This window comes from Oncorhynchus keta, chromosome 19 (genome assembly GCF_023373465.1).
Source record: "Oncorhynchus keta strain PuntledgeMale-10-30-2019 chromosome 19, Oket_V2, whole genome shotgun sequence".
Taxonomy (NCBI): Eukaryota; Metazoa; Chordata; class Actinopteri; order Salmoniformes; family Salmonidae; genus Oncorhynchus; species Oncorhynchus keta.
Genome location: NC_068439.1, coordinates 66,528,877 through 66,552,442, shown reverse-complemented (window position 1 = coordinate 66,552,442; position 23,566 = coordinate 66,528,877). Strand labels below are relative to the sequence as shown.

Below are 23,566 nucleotides of genomic sequence, written 5' to 3'. Positions count from 1 at the left end.
CCGCAATTTTTCCAGCATCACGACATTTACTTGGAGTCTGTGGCTCAAGTGGTTTGAAAGCGCGAATATCCAACTTGAAACTGTTTTTACCTCGGTGGAACTATTCCAAGTCAAGTCAAGGTAAGCTTTTGGTGTTACAAATTTGCCACCGGTCTAACCGCTAAACTGTTTACTGACTATACTGCATGATTGTAGTGGGTTTACTAACGCGTTAGTTATTAGCTATGTTGACTATGAAGCTAATATGGTGACAACAATGTAGCGGTTATGATATGGAAAAGTTTTCGGTAGGTCACAGGCAGCTGATGTGTTCTGCATTGAAGTCCACAAGCAACGGGAAAATGTGAGAGGAGAGCACGTAGATGCGAGAACGAATACAATAAGCTGTTTGTATGTGGCTATGAAAGTGAACTGTTTGTGCGCGATCAGGGCTGTATTCATTCCGCCGATTCGGTTGAAAAACGTTTCGTAAACGGAACGAAATGGGGATAAACATATGAATTTGTCCAATAGAAACTCTCGTTTACAATGGTTGGACTATAATGACAACTACACCAGAGCCTAGACCTACTAGATGCAGGCAAGAGTATGCACCACTGTGTAGTATGGACATCCAACTACAACTGTCTGTCATCTCAAATCTTTCTCTCGACCCGTGTGCACCTACGTTATAAACTTCTAGAACCGTACCGCAATTGAGAATTGATTCACGTTTAGTTTGAGAATTTGGTTGTTTTGGCTTCCAAACCAATTCGCCTTGGGATGTCCTTGGACTGTAAGGATTAACGTTAGACTCCTTTAGACCATTAATATTGGGCTAGGAATTCTCTCCCGGCCTTCGTTTCAATGATCCACCACATCAACACTGAGTAAACTGTCATATTAAGCGTATCCATGGCAATCCTATGTTTCTGAAATGTTAGCGAGTTATCTGAAATATAACACTAACAAGTTAGCTAACATTTAGCTTTACTAGTTAGCTAGCAATATGCTATAGATTGTCAATGGTTAGCAATCTTGCTAGCAGTAGAATAACAGTTGAGATTTTAATTTGAGCAAATGTCATTATCAAATGTAGGCTGTGTGTAACCAGACATTAACGTTGGTGCATGTTTTCTTACTTTTAGGCCGTTCTGTGAATAAATGACTATCACCAAATGTTGTTTCAAGAAGAACCGCCATGCTTGCGCACGCGCTCTTGATTGATTTCGGTGTCACTTGGGCCGGGGGTGTTGTTTCCTCCACGATAATACGACAGCTAGAAGATGGCGATGAAACGAACATCAGTTTATACTCTATGTGTACTGTTTATGTCATTCATTTTCACCGAGTCTTCACCTCGACAATTAAACACGGTAGGAGACTACTCTACCACTAGATAGCTACATGAATTGAGGGGCAGGTAGCCTAGTGATTATAGCGTTGTGCCAGTAAGTTAATCGAAAGGTTTCGAGATCGAATCCCGGAGCTGACAATGTAAAAATATACCGTTCTGCCCCTGAACAAGGCAGTTAACCCAATGTTCCCCGGTAGGCCGTCATTGTAAATAAGAATTTGTTCTTAACTGACTTGTCTAGTTAAATAAAGGTTAAAAAAATAAAAGTAATGCTAATCTTGGTAGCTAGCTAGCTAACGTTATTTGGCTAATGGATGCTACAGTTACCTTTTGTTGCTATCTGACTCATTGCAGCTAGCTAATGTTTATGTTAGCCAGGTTGCATGAGCGTAATACTAGCAAGCTGGAATGCGCTCTCGAATGTTCTGATGTTTTGGTGAATACCTTGCTGCCTACCACATTAGCTAACTTATATCATGATCATAATAATTAATGGCAGCTTTCCTATTATTGATTCTCACACAGGAAAGTATTCTGATCAATGTGACAGCAGGGACATTGAATGATACACGGGTGCAGGAGTCCAACAACTTGCAGGTAAGCTATACTATAATAATATAATGGTCTATGATTAAGCCTGTCAGAATGATATTGAATAACAACATAACGTATAGCTCAACACATGTTAATTTTCAGATCAACCTGAATATTTCAGTGGATGAAGAGCAGGTGCTCATCAATGACATCCCTGTGGAGTTGTCAGGGGTGACCAGGTTGAACTGCCAAGCCTTGCTGTGTGAGTAGTGAAAATGTTTCTGGTGCATATAACTTAGCTACAGCATTCTGCACCTGATGTAAAACAGCCTTTCACTTTGTTTACAGTGGATACCACCAATGGCACAAGTGAATTTGAATCTGGTGACTATGTCTCCACTGTCACCCGGGTGATGGTGAGCCAGAATCGCTTGTGGAGTGATTCAGAAGAGGTGGTGGCTCTCCAAGTGTTCAGCGAGGTCATCGAGATGGAGGGGAAAAAGGTAAAGTTAGTTGATTGAGAAAAGGACCATAGAATAATGGTGTTAGGATATTTATGTAACAGCTAAATGAGCATATTTGCACCATGGTGGTACAATGATGGAAAATCTGTGCTCTTATGGCTTTGTATCCTTTTCTATCATTTAGGTCCAGCAGCCAGAAATGTGTGAAGTGAAGATACTGATGAGCCCCAATTTCCAGACGCTTGCGCAGTATACCAACACCTATCCCATTGGACACAGCGAGATTTTCAGGATCCCAAGGGAAAATGATGTGGTCATCACAGATCCAACAAATCCTAAAAAAGGTATGCAAGAACAGCCATTTTCATTCACTTTTCATACTCTCACATGAAATGGACAAGATAACTGGATTCCATTGCTAAAGCAATGTTCCTAAATCAATTTGTGAATGATAATGATCCACTTCCTTCTGCTCAGCTGAATATCAAGTGATGTCCCAGACCACCAGTCATTACCCTCTGAAGCATGCGGACACCACCCAGGAGGAGACTGCTGCCCCAGGCAAGCTCCCGGAGACTCCCCTCCGCATGGACCCAGACCTGCTGTATGATAACAATGATGAGGGTGATGACTTGGGAGGGCTGTCTGATCAGATGCAGACAGAGGCACCACTCAAAGAATCTATCTCTTCTTACAGTGTAAGTAAATTGGACATTGGATCAAAATCGAATATTGTAAAATTTCTCTACTACAATGTGCTCTGGACTTAAAATCTGTTTGCAGGCCATGTGTCGATGGGTGGAGGAGGTGAGGGACCGCTTGCGACGCTTCTGGTCTGAGTCCTTGCCCCTGTTCTTCTTGGTCATGTGGGTGGTAGTGATTGGTGTGGTTGGGTCAGCGGTCATTGTCAAGATCCTGGACATGTTCTTCCCAACATGCGAACACAAGTACGTTTTCACACAGGTCCTGTTGAACCTGCTCACATCATTATTGTAGAATTAAATTAAACACTGCCTGGTCAGTGTGCAGGATTTTTACCTTTGTGCCAAGACCAGTTAATTAGGCACATCTGTTTTCTCATCTTTTCTTAACTGTGATGCTCATGATAATGTACTTTTCCTCTAGGGGAATTTTCCATTTAAATCCTGTGACTCTGATGCCGGAAGATGAGAAACACACCCTGCTGGAGAACGTTGAAATAGAGGTAGAGGAGGTGAAAAGGCCCCCATTGAAAACTGAAGAGGAGTCTGATTGCATCTGTTGAAAACACAAGGCATTATGTGGTTAGAGAAACCATAATCTCTTTGTAGCACTTATTACACATGCATTGCAAACATAACATGTTTAGCTTTATTTCTCAAACATTATACCCTCCCCTCAAAGAAGGAATCTGAAATGTTACTAGTGGAAGCAGAGCTGCATACTGCATTACTTTTCATATTATGATTGTGTTACCTCACAGTGCCTCTGTAACCATTCTACTTTGCATTATGAAACACTGACTTCCTATTGGTTTATTTTTGATTGCTCATTTCATATTTTATCATTCTGACTGGAGGATTGAACTGAAGATTTGGTGTTTGTTTGCATGCAACTTTAAATCATAAGACAAACAGTTTTTATTTACTGTATTTGAACCAGTGCATAATATTGTCAGAGACTCACCAATGCATTTGTTGTCAAATGTCAACAAAACATTTTTACGTTGGTATTACAATTTGTCTGAACTTGACGGGCCTGCGCGCTTAGGTTCATTAAAGGACTGGTGGTCCTAGTCTTGCACCCATCATTATGAGTGCAGTGTTGAACATACTGAGCAAATAGATCTCATTCCAACCATTTCAATTGATAGACAGATGGCAGTTAGTTCCTGTAGCTGAATGATCTCTGTCACAGAACATTGCAGATAGACCTGGAAAGTATAGAACAGACATTAACTGCTTTAGAGTCTCCTGTCTATACAGTCCATTTCTGTTCACTCTGAATATGCTGCTTTATGCCTTGAAATGTATGAATATGGTTACTGGATGTTTTTTGCAATATGAGTGAATGACAATGGATGTTCTCTGCAATGTGAATTACTCGCAATGGCCGTGCACTGTCAACATAGATATCTGAAGCTACACTTTAGTATAAGAATAGTCAAACCTACTCCTCTCCCAATAGCTTATTGGCTGGTTTGCCTCAAAGCAGGCTAGGCATGAGCAAAATAAAATTGTATCAATGTGATTCTCAAGATTAGGCTCATGGTTGACATATGGGGCCCTGGCACATTGACTTAGTAGCCATAGTATGGAATGCAGTTAGCTGTCAATGAAACAACTTCATAATAGGAAACTGCATGCTGATTTGAACTTGAGTGGGTGAATTAGAACTTATTTTACATTTTGCTTCTATGGTGCCTCAATTCAATTTCAATCTTGTGTTTTACTAAACGCATGGGAGCATGGCATGTGTGCATCATGTATTTTCATTCAAATCAAACTGTACATTGAATTCCCAAATCCTGCTCAATAAAAATGTTTCTGTAAATGTTCTTGTGACATTCACTCAAGTCTACACAAAGCACATGTAAGCCTTGTCAATGCAAGTCATATTTTACTTTAAAATTGATTAACAAAATTCTTAGTGTTTATGCATGTATATATTCAAATTTGAACCAGGTAGTCTCCTAAGTACACATTAAGAAGATCAAATAAAGTGCATATAATAAATGGTTTCAGGTAGTGTAACTTTGATTAACAGATATCCCCAAAAGCACATCACCAGATCAAAGACACTGGATACTTTGGTAGCAAAATTTGTTCAAGGCAAATATAGTAAGGATTATAGGATTAGCTCTGTGGACCCATAATAAAACCTATTGAACACAAATCTGGGAATGTTTTCTACCAATTTTGTTATGCCCACGAGGCTGACTAATTGCATATTGTAAACCATGTAGTTTGAGTCCTGGATGTTGATTGGCTGAAACAGCATTTCAACCATGTGTATATCAGACTATACCACCGGTATGACATAAATATAAATGTTTACCATTCTATTTATGTTTATAATCAGTACAAGGCACCCCTGGGTGTGGTATATGGACTGTATCCAGGAGGACATTTACCAAGAGAAGCAGTTGGTTACCCTACTTTAAGGCATGTCGCATGACCTAGCCTAAAATAGAAATCATTTACAAAGAAAAGGAAGACATGAGTTAAAGTATTGTTCCCAGAATATATACTGAGCCTCCTACTAATTCCTCTGCAGATGAGGTGCTGCAGGCTTCCTGATTAACTTTCAGCAGGAGCCAAACTCTTCAATCCACTTCTCATACTTCTCCAGGTCAGAAGCTGACACAGACTTGGACACTTTCTTCAGAGAAGACTCAAAGTCCTCCATGGTGGTGGGCATGTGCATCTCGTCTCGGGAGATGTTACGGATCTCCTCTGGCGTCCGCCCCTCGATCCTTCGCCGCATGGCCATCAGAGAGGCGTCCCTACAGACGTCATGGAGAGAGGGTTCACTCCAGGCAATGGAACACAAATAACATTACTTTCCACAATTTGGTTAACAGTGGTTCTTTATTCCATTATTTGAGAGGCATCTCGTTTTCAAATCAGTGATAGTCTTCGCTGAGTTATTGGAACTAACATACTTGACTAATCTTGTTTATTTGTGACTGGTTTCTATTTGTTGAAGAAAAAACTAACGTGAAAAAGTAAAGGCCTTACCTGCACACGTTGGTGATGTCTGCTCCTGAGTAGCCCTCCATCTGCTCTGCTATCTTGGCCATGTCCACATCATTGGCCAGCTCCAGCTCCTTTAGGTTTATCTTCAGCAGCTCCACTCTGCCCTTGGCTGCAGAGAAAACAAGCAAACATCACGTACGCCATTGTGAATTAATATATACAGTGCATTCGGAAAGTATTCAGACCCCTTCCCCTTTTCCACATTTTGTTACGTTACAGCCTTATTCTAAAATGGATTAAATAAATAATTCTCAATGTAAAACAATATCCTATAATGAAAAAGCGAAAACAGGTTTAGAAATGTTTACAAATTTAGAGAACAAATATACTTATGTAAATACGTACTCAGACTCGAAATTGAGCTCAGGTGCATCCTGTTTCCATTGTTCATCCTTTACTCAGTACAGTGATTACAGCCTCGAGTCTTCTTGGGTATGATGCTACAAGCTTGGCACACCTGTATTTGGAGAGTTTCTCCCCTTCTCTGCAGATCCTCTCAAGCTCTGTCAGGCTGGATGGGGAGCGTCGCTGCACAACTATTTTCAGGTCTTTCCAGAGATGTTTGAGTGGGTTCAAGTCCGGTTCTGGCTGGGCCCCAAGGACATTCAGCGACTTGTCCCAAAGCCACTCCTGCGTTGTCTTGGCTGTGTGCTTACGGTTGTTGTCTTGTTGGAAGGTGAACCTTCACCCCAGTCTGAGCTCTCTGGAGCAGGTTTTCATCAAGGATCTTTTTGTACTTTGCTTCGATCCTGACTAGTCTCCCAGTCCCTGCTGCTGAAAAACATCCCCACAGCATGATGCTGCCACCATCATGCTTCACCGTAGCGATGATGCCAGGCTTCCTCCAGATGTGACGCTTGTCATTCATGCCAAGAGTTCAATATTGGTTTCATCAGACTAGAGAATCTTGTTTCTCATTGTCGGAGTCCTTTAGGTACCTTTTGGCAAATTCCAAGCGGCCTGTCATGTGCCTTTTACTCAGGAGTGGCTTCGATCTGGCCACTCTACCATAAAGGCCTGATTGGTGGAGTGCTGCAGAAATGGTTGTCCTTCTGGAAGGTTCTCCCATCTCCACAGAGGATCTCTGAAGCTCTGTCAGAGTGACCATTGGGTTTTTGGAAACCTCCCTGACCAAGGCCCTTCTCCCCCGATTGCTTAGTTTGGCCGGGCAGCCAGCTCTAGGAGGTTCCAAACTTCTTCCATTTAAGAATTATGGAGGCCACTGTGTTCTTTTTAGGACATTCAATGCAAAAATTGGTAGTCTTCCCCAGATCTGTGCATCGAAACACTCCTGTCTCAGCGCTCTACGGACAATTTGTTGGCTCTGACATGCATTGTCAACTGTGGGACCTTATAAAGACAGGTGTGTGCATTTCCAAATAATGTCCAATCAATAAAATTTACCACAGGTGGACTCAAATCATCTCAAGGATGATCAATGGAAACAAGATGCTATGAGACTCGAAATTGAGCTCAGGTGCAAAGGGTCTGAATACTTATGTAAATAAAGTATTTCTGTTTTTAAAATGTGCAAAAAATTCTAAAACATGTTTTCGCTTTGTATTATGGGGTATTGTGTGTAGATTGCTGAGTTTTTAATTTTATTTAAACAATTTTAGAATAAGGCTGTAATGTAACAAAATGTGGAAAAAGTCAAGGGGCCTGAACACTTTCCGAAAGCACTGTGTGTGTGTGTGTGTGTGTGTGTGTGTGTGTGTGTATATGTATATACACCTTTAGATTTTAGATGTTTAACTGGAAAGCACTGTCAAGTGTAAATTATCATAGTCCAGACTCTGACACGTGATAGTCCGGTGTCCCATTGTGACATAGCTACGTAGCGCTGAGGCACCCATCCAAAGGGGAACGCACAGGCCGAACGCGCACCTCCCCACGATTCCCAACCAATGCAGTTTCGGTAAGCGTCCTCTATTCATTTGAATGTGTTGACAGTTGGATAAATTGCTTGAGAAATCAAAAAGTATGAAAGCCAACAGACAAATATTCTAGAATACTGCTGTCCATATGCCTACATGTTTTGGACTATGATAGACGATTTACAGTGAGTAGTGTTTGTGGACCTGAAGGCAGAGGGATGTAGATTCTTTTCTCCAGACGTCGCCTCAGAGCCTCATCAATGTCCCAGGGGAAGTTAGTGGCTGCCAGCACCATCACCATCTTAGAGGGATCCTCATTCTCTGATGCTCCTCCCACACCTAAACAACAGCATAATATCCTAGGAACGATAGCATAAAAACTATAGCAAAATTCAATTACTGCTATGTATTTAGGGTACAATAATTTATTGGGCAAGATATTTTTTTATATAGACATGAATTGTGCATGTAATTAATTTGGCCTTCTATAAGCAGAGTAGCTGCTGTTTGTGTACCATCCATCTGGACCAACAGCTCTGCCTTCACCCGTCGGCTAGCCTCATGTTCCTCTGACGTTCCTCTGCGGCTGCACATGGAGTCAACCTCATCGATGAATATGGTGGTGGGAGCACAGAACCGGGCCTGTCCAGAAGAGAAAAGAAACACTGACTAGAGCCACAACACCTAAAAAAACACCACCCTTTCACATCATGTAATATGATACCACCAGATTTTCTTCTAGGAAGAAAATATTCCGCCTGGGCAGGGAAGCTGACGAGGATCTTACCATTTCAAATAGAAGGCGGACCAGTTTTTCAGACTCCCCTCTGTACTTGGAAGTGAGAGTAGAAGATGAAACATTGAAGAATGTGGTTCTGCACTCTGTCGCAACGGCTTTGGCCAGAAGAGTCTTTCCTGTGCCTGGAGGACCCACCAACAGCACACCCTAGGAAAATATTGCACATGGATACACCACATATTAGCAAGGCATCGTATCAACTCTTCCAATCAAAATAACTTATTAATCAAGTGGTCCTTGGGCTTCCATGTATACCTTCCATGGTCTTCGTATGCCTTTGAAAAACTCTGGCATCCACATGGGTAGCACAACAGCTTCTTTTAAAAGCTTTTTTGCTTCTTCCAAATCTGCAATATCATCCCTACAGGCATTAAACAAACAAGTATTTCCTGTTAGACAATCCTTACAAAGAGAAACATTTTGTGTGTTTTTAGAATTATCCTGTTCAGGACAGTTAATAAATCAGACAGTCACACACACCATTTAACATTGGGGTTCTGTGATATGATGTCTCTCTCCAGGGCCTCAATAAGATCTTTGTCATATCCTTGCCCATCAAATTTCTTCACATATTTCTCAGAAACTTCCAATTTGTTCTGCAAAACAAACATAAAGGATTATTTGTCAGTCTTGAGGGGGCTCAATGCAGCCGCGTGGCAGAGGTTTTTTTAAGCCAGGAACCAGGTGATGATTTTAGGTAACAAGTAGATTGACACATTTTTAGTCTACAGTGCAAATAGTTTAAGTTAAGATAGGGTAATGCCAGCAAAGCATTTTCCCTGTGCCAGTTCCTGGGACAGTAACACAATAAAAATATATATTTTTAATTGTAAACCTAAGAAAATCTAGGAGGATTAAATCTGTATTATGTGAAAGGAGGGTGTAACAAAGGACCTTCCCATCCATATTTTAATCCTTAATGGTACTTTGTTCACATTATCGTCTTTTGGTGTGGCTAGGGCCTCTTTCTTTTCCTTGCTCTTCAAAGGTTTGGCTCTGTCACCATTGGGCCCGCGTGTTGACTGGCGATGCGGAGCCCGCACACCAGCCACATACAGGCGGTTGTTGTGATGTTTACCCTCTTTGTAGGGAACCGGGGGCCCCCTAACCGGAAGAGGTGAGGATCTTTGAGGAAAGAAGGAAATACTACTCAATCAACCTAAGCAAATCAAATAACATCTTGTTGGTTGCTTAGATATACAATACATGGCCAAAAGTATATGGACACCTGCTCATCGAACATCTAATTTCAAAATCATTAGGTCCCCCCTTTGCTGCTATAACAACCTTCACTCTTCTGGCAAGGCTTTCCACTAGATGTTAGAACATTGCTGCAGGGACTTGGTTCCATTCAGCCACAAGAGCATTAGTGAGATCGGGCACTGATGTTGGGCGATTGGTCCTGCCTCGCAGTCGGTGTTCCAATTCATCCCAAAGGTGTCTGTTTCTCTGTTTTTCATGGTTCGGGCAAGGCACCTTAGTTCCAGTGAATGGAAGTCTTAACACTACAGCATACAATGACATTCTAGACAATTCTGTCCTCCCAATTTTGTGGGGGAAGGCTTTTTCCTGTTTCAGCGTGACAATCCCACTGTGCACAAAGAGAGAACCATGCAGAAATGGATTGCCGAGATCGGTGTGGAAGAACTTGATTGGCCTGAACAGAGCCCTGGCCTCAACCCCATCGGACACCTTTGGGATGAATTGGAACGCCGACTGCGAGCCAGACCTAATCGCCCACTAATGCTCTTGTAGCAATGTTCCAACATCGGGTGGAAAGCCTTCCCAGAAGAGTGGAGGCTGTTATAGCAGCAAAGGGGGGGACCAAATCCATATTAATGCCCATGATTTTGGAATGAGATGTTCGACAAGCAGGTGTCCACACACACTTCATGATCAAAAGTATGTACATGATGTATAGAAAAGGTGTGCACAACAGTAGTTATATAGGATGAGCCTCGACTAGAATCCAGTATATACATATGAAGTAGGTAAAACAGTATGCAAACAATATTGAAGTGACCAGTGTTCAATGACTATGTACATAGACTACTGCCAGTCTCCATTGTGCAGATTTAAGTACCGGGTGGCACTCCAAATAATACATTAATGTTCAGCAAAAACTAAAAAGGTAACATTTAGCACTGCAAGAAAGAGAGCAGACTACTTACTATCAGGTACTCTGAGCAATAATCCCACACATTAATTATTTTATTCAGACAAACAGCTTACTAACCAAACTACACACCCAATCAGATACTAATGTAAAGACCTGAAAACAGTTTAAATATATTTTCCCAGTAAAGTGCAATATCCACTTATGAATGGGCCAGTAAATTATACAATAGAATAGGAATGTGTGAGAAATGAGTCCATACAGTACCTGCATTCTATTTGTACAGGCCATATGTCACTAATGCCATCTTTATTACTTGGTGGTTTGGATGGGGTGGTCACCAGTTTAAAATTTTCTAGAGTTGTCATTATTTCTTCAACCTGTTTGTTTTCTTCGTTTATCTCTTGCCATACCTGTAAGAGATGTCAAGAGCAAGGGTCGAAGTGACAGTTGCAGACATTGTCTGACCAAAACTCGGTTTAAATTAAACTTAGTTTGGAAAGTGAAACGTCTTATATTTTACCTTTTGCCATCTTTGTTGGAAGCTACTATCCCTTAATGTAAAAAGGTGTTTCTTAATTTGTTCAAGTACTCCCTGATAGCAAACAATAGCAGAACTGTAGTTCCCAAGTAAAGAGTACTCTCGAGCAAGTTTCACGTTTTCACTTATCTCGTGCAGACTCATTCTAGGTGATGAAGAACATTAGTTGTTAGTACAGTTCTCTCCAGAAGGGATGACAACAGAATCTCTGTAAAAACAAAACATCAACGGACATAAGGATGTGCCAGCTCTATCTGAATGATAGCTTACTTAACATAACTTGGCTAGCTGGCTAACTAACTCAGCTAGCTTGCCAACACGTTTCAGATGAACGAGCAAACAGCACCGCGATTTACAAAAACAATACCAGTAATACAACTGGCAAAAGTATGTCACAACGTTACTGGCACATAAAAATGCAACTTCAAACTAGCTCCCAAACGTATTTAGCATGCGAGTTAGCTCTAGTGCTAACGTTAACTAGCTAGACCCACCTGTTGCATTGTTGATTGGGGAAGAAAAATACGACAAAAAAAAGTTTAGAACCGCACCCACTGACTGAAACACAAATTGATCCCCAAGGTTTTGAAAATGGCTAAAATATATAGAATACTGATAGCTACATAAATATGGTTTATTTTCGTATGACAAGACAGCTACAACAACACCAAAGCTGCCTCTAATGTTTGACGCTATCAAAGCGTCATATCCTGAACTGAATTCTAAACAATAGCGGCAGCAGTACTACTACGGTTGTCCCTCTTTCATGTACCAAAAGTGTAAATAATATGGCTGTAAATTGTATTTCATGGGCTTTGACCCTCTTCACCAGACTCCACATTTGGGTGAAGATACTGGCATTGTTGATTTGTATAGCTAGTAGAGCCAGCCTGTATATTGGATAGTTCCAGTGGTGTCAGGTGTGAATGTGACAATAAAATGGAATTCGTGGAAGTGCTTTGCATTGTTTATTAATCACCCCCGTTCCCTGCACCCAACCTCCCCAAATTACATTTACACTAAAATCGAATTATGTAATCAAAACCAGTGCAGCAATGTCAGTGTTCCTATTCCATAATTACATTCATAGCTTTCCAAAACACATAAAAGGCTAAATGATGGGATGGAGTGGAGACCCAACCATCCACCATGAGCAACTAAAGAGTGCCTGTTCATAATCCAGTTTCCCATTACAACAGCGTCAGTCCATCATTAACAGGTCAGCCATGTCAGTGAGCTCATACACAGCGTAGCCTAGTGCTTTGGTTGAGAGACTGAATGAAAGAAGTGATGAAAGCAGATGAAGTGAATGAAAGAGAATAACATTTACTGTACATAGCATAACAGACCCTGTCGGCTCCAACTGTTTTTTTGTTTGTTTGTATTATTACAATAGGTACCTTTCAGATTTTCCTTGGTGCTGAAAGGCCACATTAAACAAAATAAACACTGTGGAATTACAAAAATTACAGAGGAAAGAGATTTTAGAGGGGAATAATGAAGAGGGCCTGCCCTAATGAATATCAACTAACCAAAAGAATAGAGAAAATATTTATACATTCATAAATACATTTTATGTATAAATTCAAAAAATACACACAATCAGAGTTCAATCAACTCAAGCTAGTCTAGTTTGAAATGGCAGTCCCATATACAGTATTTGGTGAAAGAGCAGAAGATCAAAGGCACAGGAATTAATAATTCAAGAGTTACTTATCCCTGCAAATCCTACCAGTTATATCATTAATACAGTATATATCCCCATTGCAAGACCTTAAAATATAAATTAGGAACATTTACAATAAAAACAAGTTCCCCCCAAAAATGATCATACTTATATCAACTAGCATCACCAGTTTATAATAGTTTATAATATCTTGAATAAATTAAGGCTTAAAACAGGGTTTGTAATTCTTTCGAATAAAACCCTGATATTTTCTTTCAATTAATTTAAGTCTGTTCAGAGTCAACACATATGAACCTTACAACCCCATGTACAACCCCATGAATACACTTGTAGTGTGAAAAGACTAAACCCTCCTCTTGTAGACTGTAGTGTAGAGGGACTATACTGTAGTTATATGTACCGTGTATTTGCTTGAATGGTACAATTATATCTGTTCCCAATTGTTCTGCCCCACAGAATATACCACTGAATACACACACACACATCCTGACTCGCTCTCTGACAAACCAGAAACCTGTTTCCCAGACCTATTATGTGCAAACAGTCCAGCAGAACAAAAATGTTCTTAAACAATACTACACATAGACCAAATCATGGCCCTGTGCCCTGCTGCTCTCTTCTTGGTCTCCCTCCTCCTGTGTCAGGGCCTCAGAGTCTGCCTCGTCCCCATCAAAACCCTCCTCATACTCTATGCCAATGGGCTTGGGACAGCTGTAGGGGTGGCCGTTGTCATCGAAGAAGCGTCGGAAAGTGAACTCGTAGAAGGCGTGCTCGGGGTGCTTGCCGTTCCTGAACCACCCATTGAGGGTGTCGTTGTGGTTGCCCTCACCTTCGTTGTTGCTGCTCCACAGCTTGTCTGGATCCACCGGGTCAAAGTTGGAGGTGTCTGTGCAGTGAGCGATGGTGGGGATGTAGGGGGCCGGCTGCATTTGCCGCAGGTCGTTGGAGAAGTCGATGGTCTTAAAGAAGGGCTGCACCTTGATCTCGTCGGCACCGTTCTTGCCGAGGCGGTCCTCGGGGCCACGGCATAGTTTAATGATAAGGTCTGATGCCTCTGGGCTCAGCTTTGCTTGAGGGGGGATGTGCAGGGTGGTCTGCCAGTTTATCACCTGGGTAGAATAATGAACCAGAGCTTTAAACATAGAGCGGAGGACAACAGCACTTTACAAACCAGGCCAACATGAGATATGCTCAGTTTTTAACTGGTTGATTTACCTTGAGCTGGGTTTCCAGGGGTGTAGTTGCTAAGAAAGGAGGTTGCCCAACCACCATTTCATACAGAATGACACCAACACTCCACCAATCACACAGTTGGGTGTATCCTTGAACAGTGAGGTAACACAGTCACATGTTAGACACAATAACATGATGCACAAGAGACAAATAATAACCTTTCAAAATTCCACTCCTGCACTGGTCATTCAAACATCACCGATAATATTTTCAACTTCAGAGCGGATTCAAATTTTCCCTTTCACAGGCTTACCCGTCCTTAGCAGCACCTCTGGAGCGATGTAGTTAGGTGTCCCCACCAGGGAGTGAGCCAGGCAGCGTTGGTGTTGCCTTGCCTTCCTCCTCTCCAGGGGCTTGAGCCGGTCTGCACATCGACAGTTAGATGGGTCCTGCTCCCATTCCTTACTGAAGTCCATGCTGTCCTGCCGAACATGGTCTCCTGCAGAGAGACACGACACAAAGATTTGCCTGGCTTTACTGACAATGAAAAGGGGGAGAACAGTGTTACCCTAAAGACCAAAACATCCTCTTGGATTGAAGCAGCAACAAGAATCATAAAACATGGATCATACTAACCACTCTGGTAGTACTTAGAGTCATGTGTCCAGCGGAAGCCGGTGCAGAGGCCAAAGTCGGTGAGTTTGATGTGTCCGTCCCGGTCTATGAGGATGTTGTCTGGCTTGATGTCGCGGTGGATGAAGCCCATCCTGTGCACGCTCTCCACGGCGCAAGTGAGCTCAGCGATGTAGAACTGAGCCAACTCCTCTTTGAAGAGGCCCAGGCGGATCAGCAGACTCATCATGTCTCCTCCGGGGATGTAGTCCATCACAAAGTACAGGTTGTCCTTGTCCTGGAAGGAGTAGTAGAGCCGCACCACCCACTCATTATCAGCCTCAGCCAGGATGTCTCGCTCTGCCTTGACGTGGGCCACCTGGTTCCTGAGGAGAACGTCCTTCTTGCGCAGCGTCTTCATGGCGTACAGGGCTCCAGTGTCCTCCTTCCGGGCTAGACATACCTCTCCAAAGGCACCGATGCCCAGGGTCTTGATCCTCTTAAACATGGACTTGTCCATCTTGGCCCGCTTCAGTCGGATGTAGTTGGACTCTTTCTGAGACAGCATCATGCGCATCTGCTCCTGGGCATCCCCTGACAACTTGACCTAAATTGCAAAATATGACAATTTACATTCAGGCCCTTAAGAGAACCACAGAACATGAATTAGACACAAAATAAGACAACCACAGATGTATTAGCAAAGCAATGGATTTAACCTGGCAGAATGCTGGCCCAGGTCAAGGAACACGAAATAGTAAGCATTAAAAACACATTAGAAAGGTAAGAGATAAAAAAACAACCAAAGAGATACAGCAGACGTTCTCAATAAGGCTGGTTGTCTTGGCAAGCATCATTTAAGCTGGACAGAGCACTAAACATGGAAAGTAGATGGGAAGGCATGCATCTCCCTAAGGAGTTGGTGTGATGCGGTCAGTCAGCAGAGGGCATCATGCTGTTCAATTAAAGTGGCCCATCTTTCAACAGCTGCTTACTTGGTCACTGATCTGTGTGGACTATTCAGGACACAGCATTGATAGGAGATACCTTTCTTTACCTTCTACATCAGCTGTTAGTGACAGCAGGGAGAGAAAATGAGAGAAAGAGAGACAGCTAAGCAGAAGGGAAGAATATAACATTCAAAAGAATGAAAATATAAAACAGGAAATAAATAGTAAAGAGTCAGGAAGATTGAAAGCCAGGACTGCATGACAACATATTTGAAGAGGGTGCCAGAATCTTAAGGTTGACTGTGATTGGACATGCCAAATCCATTACAGTGAAAATGTAGGCCTTTCAGCTAATAAATAAATATCCTGTATTCCTCCGAATTGAATATACCAAATGTATTTAGATTATACCATTGTTTAGACCAAATTTAACTCACAGGGACATTATAAGCAGTGACTGTGTACTCTCACCCTCTGCATCTCACTCTCCAGCTGTTTCTTCCTATGGATCCTCATCTGGTGGTTCTTCAGGATGTTCTCAACGTGCTGCTCCATGAAGAACTTGAAGGCCTGGGGAGAGTAGAGAGGTACTCTGGGGTCTCCTCGTCGTTCCTCGTCTTTCTTGTTCCGGCGTACAGGCACTGGAGATGTGGTGATCTGTTTATTCTCCTTCTCTGTTCCCACAACAGCAAAGTCTGGGCCCTCTGGCCTGTCACTAGCAGTGCTGCTACAATCCTCCTCCTCTGCAGCCTCCTCTCTCCCAGAACTGGGCTTGGGCCCTGGGTCATAGGCAGGGCAGTGTGCAACAGGCTGCTGGAGGAGGTGTTTGGGGTATGGGGGTGGAGGACCCTGGTAACTAGGCACGTCTGCTACTGGCATGGGTACCTGGGGCATGGGTGCTGGTGGTAGCGGCTCCTGGTAGGTAGTGGGAGGTGCAGGGGGCTGATGCATCCAGGGCGGGTGTGCGGGGGCCACGGCAGTGTGTAGCTCAGGCTTCTGCACACGCATGCTCTTCACAGGCTGCAGGATGGGGGCCTGGGTGATGGCTGTCACTGTGGTGGCAGAGGGCTGGGAGCTGGCCGGGTGGCCCTGCCTGTTGCTCATCTGGTGGCTGTTGAAGGAGCTAGATCGGACAGGGATGGTGTGCTGCTGCCATGACGGGGACACGTCCTGGTTACTACTACCTGGGGAGGACTGAGGCTGGCCAGGGGGGGCTTGGGACCAGGACTGAGGCACGCCCATGTTGTACATGTCAAGGTTGTGACTGTTCCGGTTAGGCACCATCATGGACTGGGGGAGGTTACCCCCGTTGATGTAGGATGGGGAGGAGGCAGGTCCTCCGGCCTGCATCTGTTGAGCGGTTGGGCTTTGTCTGTTACTCTGATTCACTGGGTAAGGGGGAGGGGGTTGTCTGCTGCCACCACTCTGGTGACCCATGTAGTCTGGCTGAGTGGAGCCGTTCTGAGACCAGCTGGAGGGGAAGCTGAACTTGTTACCCCCAGAGCTCTGCATGATGATGGGCTGACGGCCCATGGGCACTGGGCTGATGCCCCTCTGGTTCTGGGGGGCTGAGTAGCCTTCAGGCCAGGCCCCTTGGGGAACAGGAGAGATGCGGGGCACGAGGTAATCCATGTTGCCAGAGAAGCGCTTAGTGGAGAGGTTACTGTCCCAGGAAGGTGGGGGCGGGGTTGCACCTCTGTTTGGGGGAGGGGTAACACTGCGCACCTGAGGGGGTAGGGGAGGGTTGACCCGTTGGTTGTTGCCAGGGTGACACTGTGGGAAGGCTGGGGGTGGGCCTCGTCCTGCCAGGTCACCCTGGGGTCCTGGGCTGTCTGAATGGTAAATCATCCCCTCCACCATCATGGGGCCATGTCTCTGAACCAGAGACTCCTTGGAACCCTTCCAGCTCTGCCTCCTCAGCACAGGCTGCTGAATGTGAGATGAGCCTGCAATGATGGGAAGAAAAACTACAGGTCATGGCAGCATATAAAAATGAATAATTATGTTTGCGATAGACATTACTGAAATATGAAAGAAAGGAAACCAGTGCCTTGTACAACATTCTCATTTGAAACACACACCCTTCCCCCAAACCAGAGTTGTACAACAGAATATTGTTTCCTCATTGACAATTGATTGCATCTCCAGAGACAAATAGTATAGCCAAGTCCTAGATCCTGGAACAATGGTAGCCAGGTTTCCGTGAACAACGATGGGTAAAGGAGTGGTTTGGTCCCAGAGGACAGACACCTACCGGGAGCTTTCATGCCTGCATTGACAGGGCGGGCGGCGGCAGCCACCATCTGCTCCCTCACAGGATCCTGGTAGCTCATCTTACTAATGTACTCTATGGCTGCCTCCACACTGCGACTGTTGGTCTGCTTCAGAGCACGGATCACCATTTCCTGCACACAATACATATACTAGCTATTAATACCTGAAATAAAAGGTTTCGAGGCGCTATTAGACAAACATATCAAGTTTACAGAAACTACTTACCCACAACTCTCAAATACAATGGAATATATATATAAATGTTTAAGTATAAATGTTTAAGAACCAGACATATCAGTAGCTTTTTGACATACTTGGTTTCATTGATCTCTGCCTCAGGGCTGAATATCAAATGTATTTGTCACATGCGCAGAATACAATAGGTGTAGGTAGACCTTACAGTGAAATTCTTACTTACAACAATGCTTTAAGAAAAACAAAAAAACATGTTAAGTAGAAAATAAAAGTAACAAATAATTAAACAGCAGCAGTAAAACAACAAACGAGGCTATATACAGGGGGTACTGGTACAGAGTCAACGTGCGGGGGCACAGGTTAGTCGAGGTAATATGTACATGTAGGTAGAGTTAAAGTGACTAAAAGTCACTGACAATCATGACACCCTGAGCAGGCAGCTAAAGCTGGTCATTCCACATTGCATAGCTTTCATATTTCACATCAGTCTCCTGTCATCCACCAACAAAGGGAAAACATTCTGCAATAACTCATTTTGTGTAATAGCTTGAACAATTCAGTTGTTCATGGTATAAAGCGTTTCCCCTAAGATGTTTTTTTGCAGAGGTGGCAAAGTTAGCATAGTGTGTGTGGGGGGGGTTGTGGTAATGGACAATAGCGTGAACCCCGGACAAACATTTTTGAGTTCCTTTTAAAGCTAATTTCATGAAATTCTACATATTTTGCCATGGCTTATGCTGTGTTCTTATGCTATCTGAGTGACTCAAACATAAAATCAATGGGGGCTCCATGCCAAGACATTTTTGGAATTTTACATTCTCCCTGCCTGTCTAGTTTTGATTTTGGTGAATGTTAGTTCTCAAAGATTCTCTTTATTTTTAATATATATACATATATCGCCATTATCTTTTCTGCATACTTTATATCTAGTTTTAGTCTTTAAGTTTACACTGAAAGTGTTGCACCATCTGAATAAAAAATATTCTAAAGTATAATAATTTGTTATAACGGTGGCAACGATTTGAACGAATATAGGGGAAACACTGGTACTCAGATTATTCCACAACTGTCAGTATGGACGTTGCTTGACTGATTTTAAAAATCTGAATTATTTTAGTTATATTCATTAAAATATCTTAATTTACTACACAGTACTAACGTGCTACCTAGCTGAAGTAGTGTTTCCACTTTTACATTCTTCCTCCTTACCTCTTCAAAGCCAACAGACAGCAGCTCCAACAGCATCTGTTTGTTAACCTCTGCAGTCCGTCCAGAAGAGCTGGGCTCATTGGCAAAAGGCATCAGGGACTTGCGAATCTCCTGCAAGGCCTTGTGGTAGGGGTTTTTGGGGTTGTTGCAGCGCCCTTGCTGCCTGGGATCTTCAGGCATCACCTTTCCAGCGCCCCCCATGTCTACCTTAGGGAGGTCAGAAGGCCGGGAAAGGTTACGGAGACTCTCCCGAATTTCCTGCAGCATCTGGTGGCTGTTGCCACTGTAGTTGCTGGCGGGGAAAGTCTTGGGTCGCATCTGTCGATATCCTTCGGGTTTCTCCCCTCTCTTCATGTAAGAACATGTAGGTTGGCAGCCAAAGGAAAGAACAGCATAGAAGCACACAGCAGTGTCACTGCGAGGTTATCTGGGGCCAAGAGATGGTTCAAGACGAATTACTTTACATCTGCATCCTGCTGAGTACCTGGGGATGACAAAACATAAACATGGTGCAGCTAGCTAATAGTAATGAATGCAACCTCTCAGATACTGAAGCAGTGAAATGACCCTACATATGGTCAATTAATATATTCAGACAATTAATTATGGAAGATAAGTGTAATAGTTTACTTTTTGTAGCTTTAAATTACAACCTTATTAATGGAACTAACGAATGGTGTTGGTGGCTAACTTAGCTAGCTTACAATAGTTAACGTTAGCAACCAAAGATGGTTAAACATGTACCTATAAACGTTACTGACGAGAATGTTATGTAAGTAGATTCGTTTTCCAGACAGCTAATTTAAAAAGAAAAAAGTAACCGAAGAATACAATTCAATGTTTTATCTAGTTAACGCTAAAAAGTAACTAGCACCTGACTCAATTTCAGTTAAATAGCTGGCTGGCTAGCTAACGTTGGCTAAACCAGACAGCAAAGCCCGACCACAGATATAACAAGGCCCGGCTACTGCGGGTTGTCTTCGGCCGTAGGCGTCGCAAAACAACCACTAGCCATCCAAGTTAGCTATAACTAGCAGGTTGTTGTCAATTAACTTACCGGCAGCAGTGTTATTCTCCTAATCAACTTTCCAGATTTCAAATCAAATAGAAAGTGCGACCAACTATGAGTACATCTACTGATTTAGACGTTTGAAAGTAATTAACTTTAATGCTTCTCCGTGTTAGTCCCAACTGTGGCTTGAATATTCCTGTGATGTCTGACAGAGACAAGTTTCCCGGATGTGCTGGTTCACTGGGTTGTTTCCCCACCACCACCCCTTGTGATAGCGCCCCCCCCTTCCAAGTACAACATAAAAACAACATGGATTCTATAAATAATCTCTCATAAGACTTAAAATGTGGTCCAGATAATGGTTCTTTGTCATACTGTATATCTTGTCTGTTATGAAAAGTGACACATAATTGGATAAGAGAGAACACATTTTATGCAGACATTTTATTTCAAAACACCAGAGTTAAATGACATGAACACAACCAATATGACTTCCCCACACATCAAGCAGAGCACAATTTCCTGTACAAGAGTAATATTTGAGTGGTAATAAAAGACCTCTGTATGCTTACAATTTCTTCAAACTCCTTCAGGACTATCAAAAACAATTTCACCCGATTGAGGTTACCTAATCCTCAGAAGCGAGACCTTTTACTGAAAACAGGTTTTAACAATCAGTTAAAGGTAAATAAAGTCCAGCCAGCATGTCTATTAATGTTAATAGCAAAACGATTTTCTAAATTGGGACCCGTCTGTTGACATAAATAGCCTCTCCGTCCGTCCCACACACCAAGCATTGTCCCAGCACATCCAGACTGTTCACAGACAGGGTCTGGCTGGGCAGCATGTGAGTGGTCTCAAGGCGTCCCTTACTTGAGTCTCCAGTGAGCCAGGAACTGATGAGGGACTGGTTTCCACCTTCTGGGGCTATTGCACTGCGCGAAACTATGCTCGTGTTCCGTCCACCTGGTGAACAGAAAAAGTCAAATTCGGATGATGAATGATTGGTGTTACAATAATGTTATCCTGCCAAATAAACATGTTGATATATCAAATACTTCCATTTGGCAATAAAACACAACCATCCTGCTCTGTGAGCCTTTAAAAAATCTTTCTGATGACTTGCCTTGTAAGAAGGATGGTGTGTCTGAATTTGAGGAAGTCTCCCAATGCAACAGTGATCCATCTTCTGAGCATGAGAACAGGTGGTCTGGGTTTGATGGATGAAAATGGACCTCCCACACTGTGAGCACAAAAAAAAAAACAGTTAACCTGTGAACCAAAGATAGACTTGCTGTTTTAGTAAATAAATTACTTCCATAAATATCTTACTTTCAGCAGAGTGTGCCTCCATAAGTGAAAAGGGCATGTTGCCTTGTCTCACATCCCAGATACAGAGCATGCCATCCTGCCCCCCTGTGGCCACAATGTGTTGTTGGTTGGGGTGCCTGTCCACACAATGCAGTGGGACTCTGTCCCCAGTTCTTGCAGGCAAAACAAAATACATTAAGGACATTACACAACAAACTTGTATGACCAGAAAAACTGATTTGCATTCACTCTTCAAATATTTAAACAGCTTACAGTGAAAGAATCTGTGATGGTTCATTGCCCTGCTGCCTGAAGTCCCATATTTTGAGCTGGCCAATTGAATTGACAGTTAGGATCTCCGTAGTCCTTAGGAAAGTCACATCATGGATTGTGCTACTATCAGCATTTTCTGACAAGAAAAAATAGTTTGTCAGTATCTTGGCTAAAGGGTGGGATTTTATTTGAAGTTCCAGATTACTTCTGGAAATTAGCATGTAGGCCATTGCAAGTTCAAAATGCAACCTTGATGAAAACAATGTCCACTGTCCGGGGAGAATTCAATTGTCTATGAGGTATTGTTACTAAAGTATTGTTTCATTCTCAGACCTATAGTGCGCAGCACTCCTTCCTGGTCCGCTCTGAAGAGGATGATCCTTCCATCTTCCCCGACCGTGACAATCTCAGGGCTGTTACACACAATTCCAGTACATGGAGCGTTGTCGCAGGGATAATGATGTGCTCTTTCCCACAATTGAGAAACAGACAATGTCTGTTGAGAAGAGAATACAGGTGCTATTGAACACAAGGTCCTCCACAAGCTACCTTGACATTTGTAATTGTGTATCCATGATTGTTGGTGTATCTTCATTATGATGAGGTCTTGTGAAATAACATCCATACCTGGCTGTTGTGGTGATGCCGAAAGATGATCACTGCTCCAGTCGATGATGCTGTTACTATTCTGTCTTGATCCAGAAACTGTGTAAGATTGACATTCAATTATGGCATTATATTTTGAAAATAAGGACCAAGTACAACCATGTCAGTCTAATATCCTAGACCTAGTTGATAAACTTACTTGAAGATCCAAAACATCCCCATTATGTTTGTGTTCACATACTAATTGGGGGTCTCCCTCAAATTCATCGTCCAAACCGGAGATCCCATTCTCCCCGATGGACCAAATGGAAATTTTGTTGTCCTTAAAAAGAGATGTATGCAATCAGACAAAAATACATATTCAACAGCTGATTGATGGTAGCTAAGTATACTAGTTAGCTAGTAGCTAACGTTAGCTATGCATAAATTGCCCTAACGTTAGTGGCAGCACACTGGGCTTCTGTAATGTAGGGAAGTAAAGTGACATGTTTGTTATTATTGACAGAGAATAATAAAGCAAACTAACGTTATGTGTTGACAGTACCGACAGTAGCTAGTTAACGGTAAAGTTAGCGGTTTGGCTAGCTAGCAAACCCACCTCATTATCCCAAGACCCAGTAGCAAAGATGTCTGGTTGCTGTAAAGACGAAGATGAGACCGGTCTCCATCTCGTTTTACTGATTTTCTGTGACACGTACTTTGCATTGATACCCTCCATCAGAATAATCTTAAACGTAGCTAGTTGTACTTCTGTTTAATTTTTAAATTAAAACAAGTCCCCTTAACATGGATTTTCCTGAATCCCGCCAGGTCTCATATGGTGGCCCATTAGGACAAACTCAACTAAAGTAAACGTTAAA

General features: G+C 42.7%; 4 protein-coding genes across 6 annotated transcripts; 1 reads left to right on the top strand and 3 right to left on the bottom strand.

Moving 5' to 3' along the window:
- Window positions 1-1,146: 1,146 nt before the first annotated feature.
- Window positions 1,147-4,870, top strand: LOC118398731 (glycoprotein integral membrane protein 1-like). Its single transcript, XM_035794377.2, has 8 exons — window positions 1,147-1,355; window positions 1,862-1,933; window positions 2,033-2,132; window positions 2,219-2,373; window positions 2,519-2,678; window positions 2,812-3,032; window positions 3,118-3,281; window positions 3,460-4,870. The coding sequence occupies exons 1-8, from the start codon at window positions 1,266-1,268 to the stop codon at window positions 3,596-3,598; spliced, it is 1,101 nt and encodes a 366-aa protein (XP_035650270.1). The 5' UTR covers window positions 1,147-1,265; the 3' UTR covers window positions 3,599-4,870.
- A 42-nt stretch (window positions 4,871-4,912) lies between these two features.
- On the bottom strand, window positions 4,913-12,122 carry LOC118398730 (katanin p60 ATPase-containing subunit A1-like). 2 transcript variants are annotated; one of them, XM_035794375.2, is made up of 11 exons: window positions 11,899-12,122; window positions 11,387-11,612; window positions 11,131-11,276; window positions 9,683-9,872; window positions 9,228-9,343; window positions 9,003-9,108; window positions 8,736-8,894; window positions 8,464-8,590; window positions 8,153-8,287; window positions 6,054-6,180; window positions 4,913-5,818 (listed from the first exon to the last, which is right to left on the bottom strand). In XM_035794375.2, the coding sequence occupies exons 2-11, from the start codon at window positions 11,546-11,548 to the stop codon at window positions 5,620-5,622; spliced, it is 1,467 nt and encodes a 488-aa protein (XP_035650268.1). In that variant the 5' UTR covers window positions 11,549-11,612; window positions 11,899-12,122; the 3' UTR covers window positions 4,913-5,619. The 2 variants fall into 2 exon arrangements, with proteins under 2 accessions (XP_035650268.1, XP_035650269.1); XM_035794376.2 differs by having other exon boundaries at window positions 11,387-11,549.
- Window positions 12,123-12,355: 233 nt separating this feature from the next.
- LOC118398728 (serine/threonine-protein kinase LATS1-like) lies at window positions 12,356-20,765 on the bottom strand. Of its 2 annotated transcripts, none has more exons than XM_035794372.1 (8): window positions 20,562-20,765; window positions 19,505-19,988; window positions 18,081-18,231; window positions 16,298-17,772; window positions 14,901-15,483; window positions 14,578-14,763; window positions 14,307-14,413; window positions 12,356-14,200 (listed from the first exon to the last, which is right to left on the bottom strand). In XM_035794372.1, the coding sequence occupies exons 2-8, from the start codon at window positions 19,856-19,858 to the stop codon at window positions 13,667-13,669; spliced, it is 3,390 nt and encodes a 1,129-aa protein (XP_035650265.1). In that variant the 5' UTR covers window positions 19,859-19,988; window positions 20,562-20,765; the 3' UTR covers window positions 12,356-13,666. The 2 variants fall into 2 exon arrangements, with proteins under 2 accessions (XP_035650265.1, XP_035650266.1); XM_035794373.1 differs by lacking the exon at window positions 20,562-20,765 and adding an exon at window positions 20,249-20,538.
- A 180-nt stretch (window positions 20,766-20,945) lies between these two features.
- LOC118398726 (nucleoporin Nup43-like) lies at window positions 20,946-23,565 on the bottom strand. The gene is made up of 8 exons (XM_035794367.2): window positions 23,305-23,565; window positions 22,906-23,028; window positions 22,728-22,805; window positions 22,434-22,596; window positions 22,101-22,236; window positions 21,849-22,000; window positions 21,643-21,759; window positions 20,946-21,482 (listed from the first exon to the last, which is right to left on the bottom strand). The coding sequence occupies exons 1-8, from the start codon at window positions 23,422-23,424 to the stop codon at window positions 21,253-21,255; spliced, it is 1,119 nt and encodes a 372-aa protein (XP_035650260.1). The 5' UTR covers window positions 23,425-23,565; the 3' UTR covers window positions 20,946-21,252.
- Window position 23,566: the final 1 nt, after the last annotated feature.

Coding starts and splice junctions, on each gene's coding strand:
- LOC118398726 (XM_035794367.2), bottom strand. CDS start 23,424: ATGGAGGGTATCAATGCAAAGTACGTGTCACAGAAAATCAGTAAAACG. Junction 22,237..22,433: donor AGGAGTGCTGCGCACTATAG/GTCTGAGAATGA, acceptor TTTTCTTGTCAG/AAAATGCTGATAGTAGCACA. Junction 22,001..22,100: donor CCATCACAGATTCTTTCACT/GTAAGCTGTTTA, acceptor TTTGCCTGCAAG/AACTGGGGACAGAGTCCCAC.
- LOC118398728 (XM_035794372.1), bottom strand. CDS start 19,858: ATGAAGAGAGGGGAGAAACCCGAAGGATATCGACAGATGCGACCCAAG. Junction 17,773..18,080: donor TGCAGGCATGAAAGCTCCCG/GTAGGTGTCTGT, acceptor CCATCATTGCAG/GCTCATCTCACATTCAGCAG. Junction 14,201..14,306: donor CCCTGGAAACCCAGCTCAAG/GTAAATCAACCA, acceptor TATTCTACCCAG/GTGATAAACTGGCAGACCAC.
- LOC118398730 (XM_035794375.2), bottom strand. CDS start 11,548: ATGAGTCTGCACGAGATAAGTGAAAACGTGAAACTTGCTCGAGAGTAC. Junction 11,277..11,386: donor TCCAACAAAGATGGCAAAAG/GTAAAATATAAG, acceptor CATCTCTTACAG/GTATGGCAAGAGATAAACGA. Junction 6,181..8,152: donor CTACATCCCTCTGCCTTCAG/GTCCACAAACAC, acceptor TTTTCTCTGCAG/CCAAGGGCAGAGTGGAGCTG.
- LOC118398731 (XM_035794377.2), top strand. CDS start 1,266: ATGGCGATGAAACGAACATCAGTTTATACTCTATGTGTACTGTTTATG. Junction 1,356..1,861: donor CACCTCGACAATTAAACACG/GTAGGAGACTAC, acceptor ATTCTCACACAG/GAAAGTATTCTGATCAATGT. Junction 2,133..2,218: donor GAACTGCCAAGCCTTGCTGT/GTGAGTAGTGAA, acceptor CTTTGTTTACAG/TGGATACCACCAATGGCACA.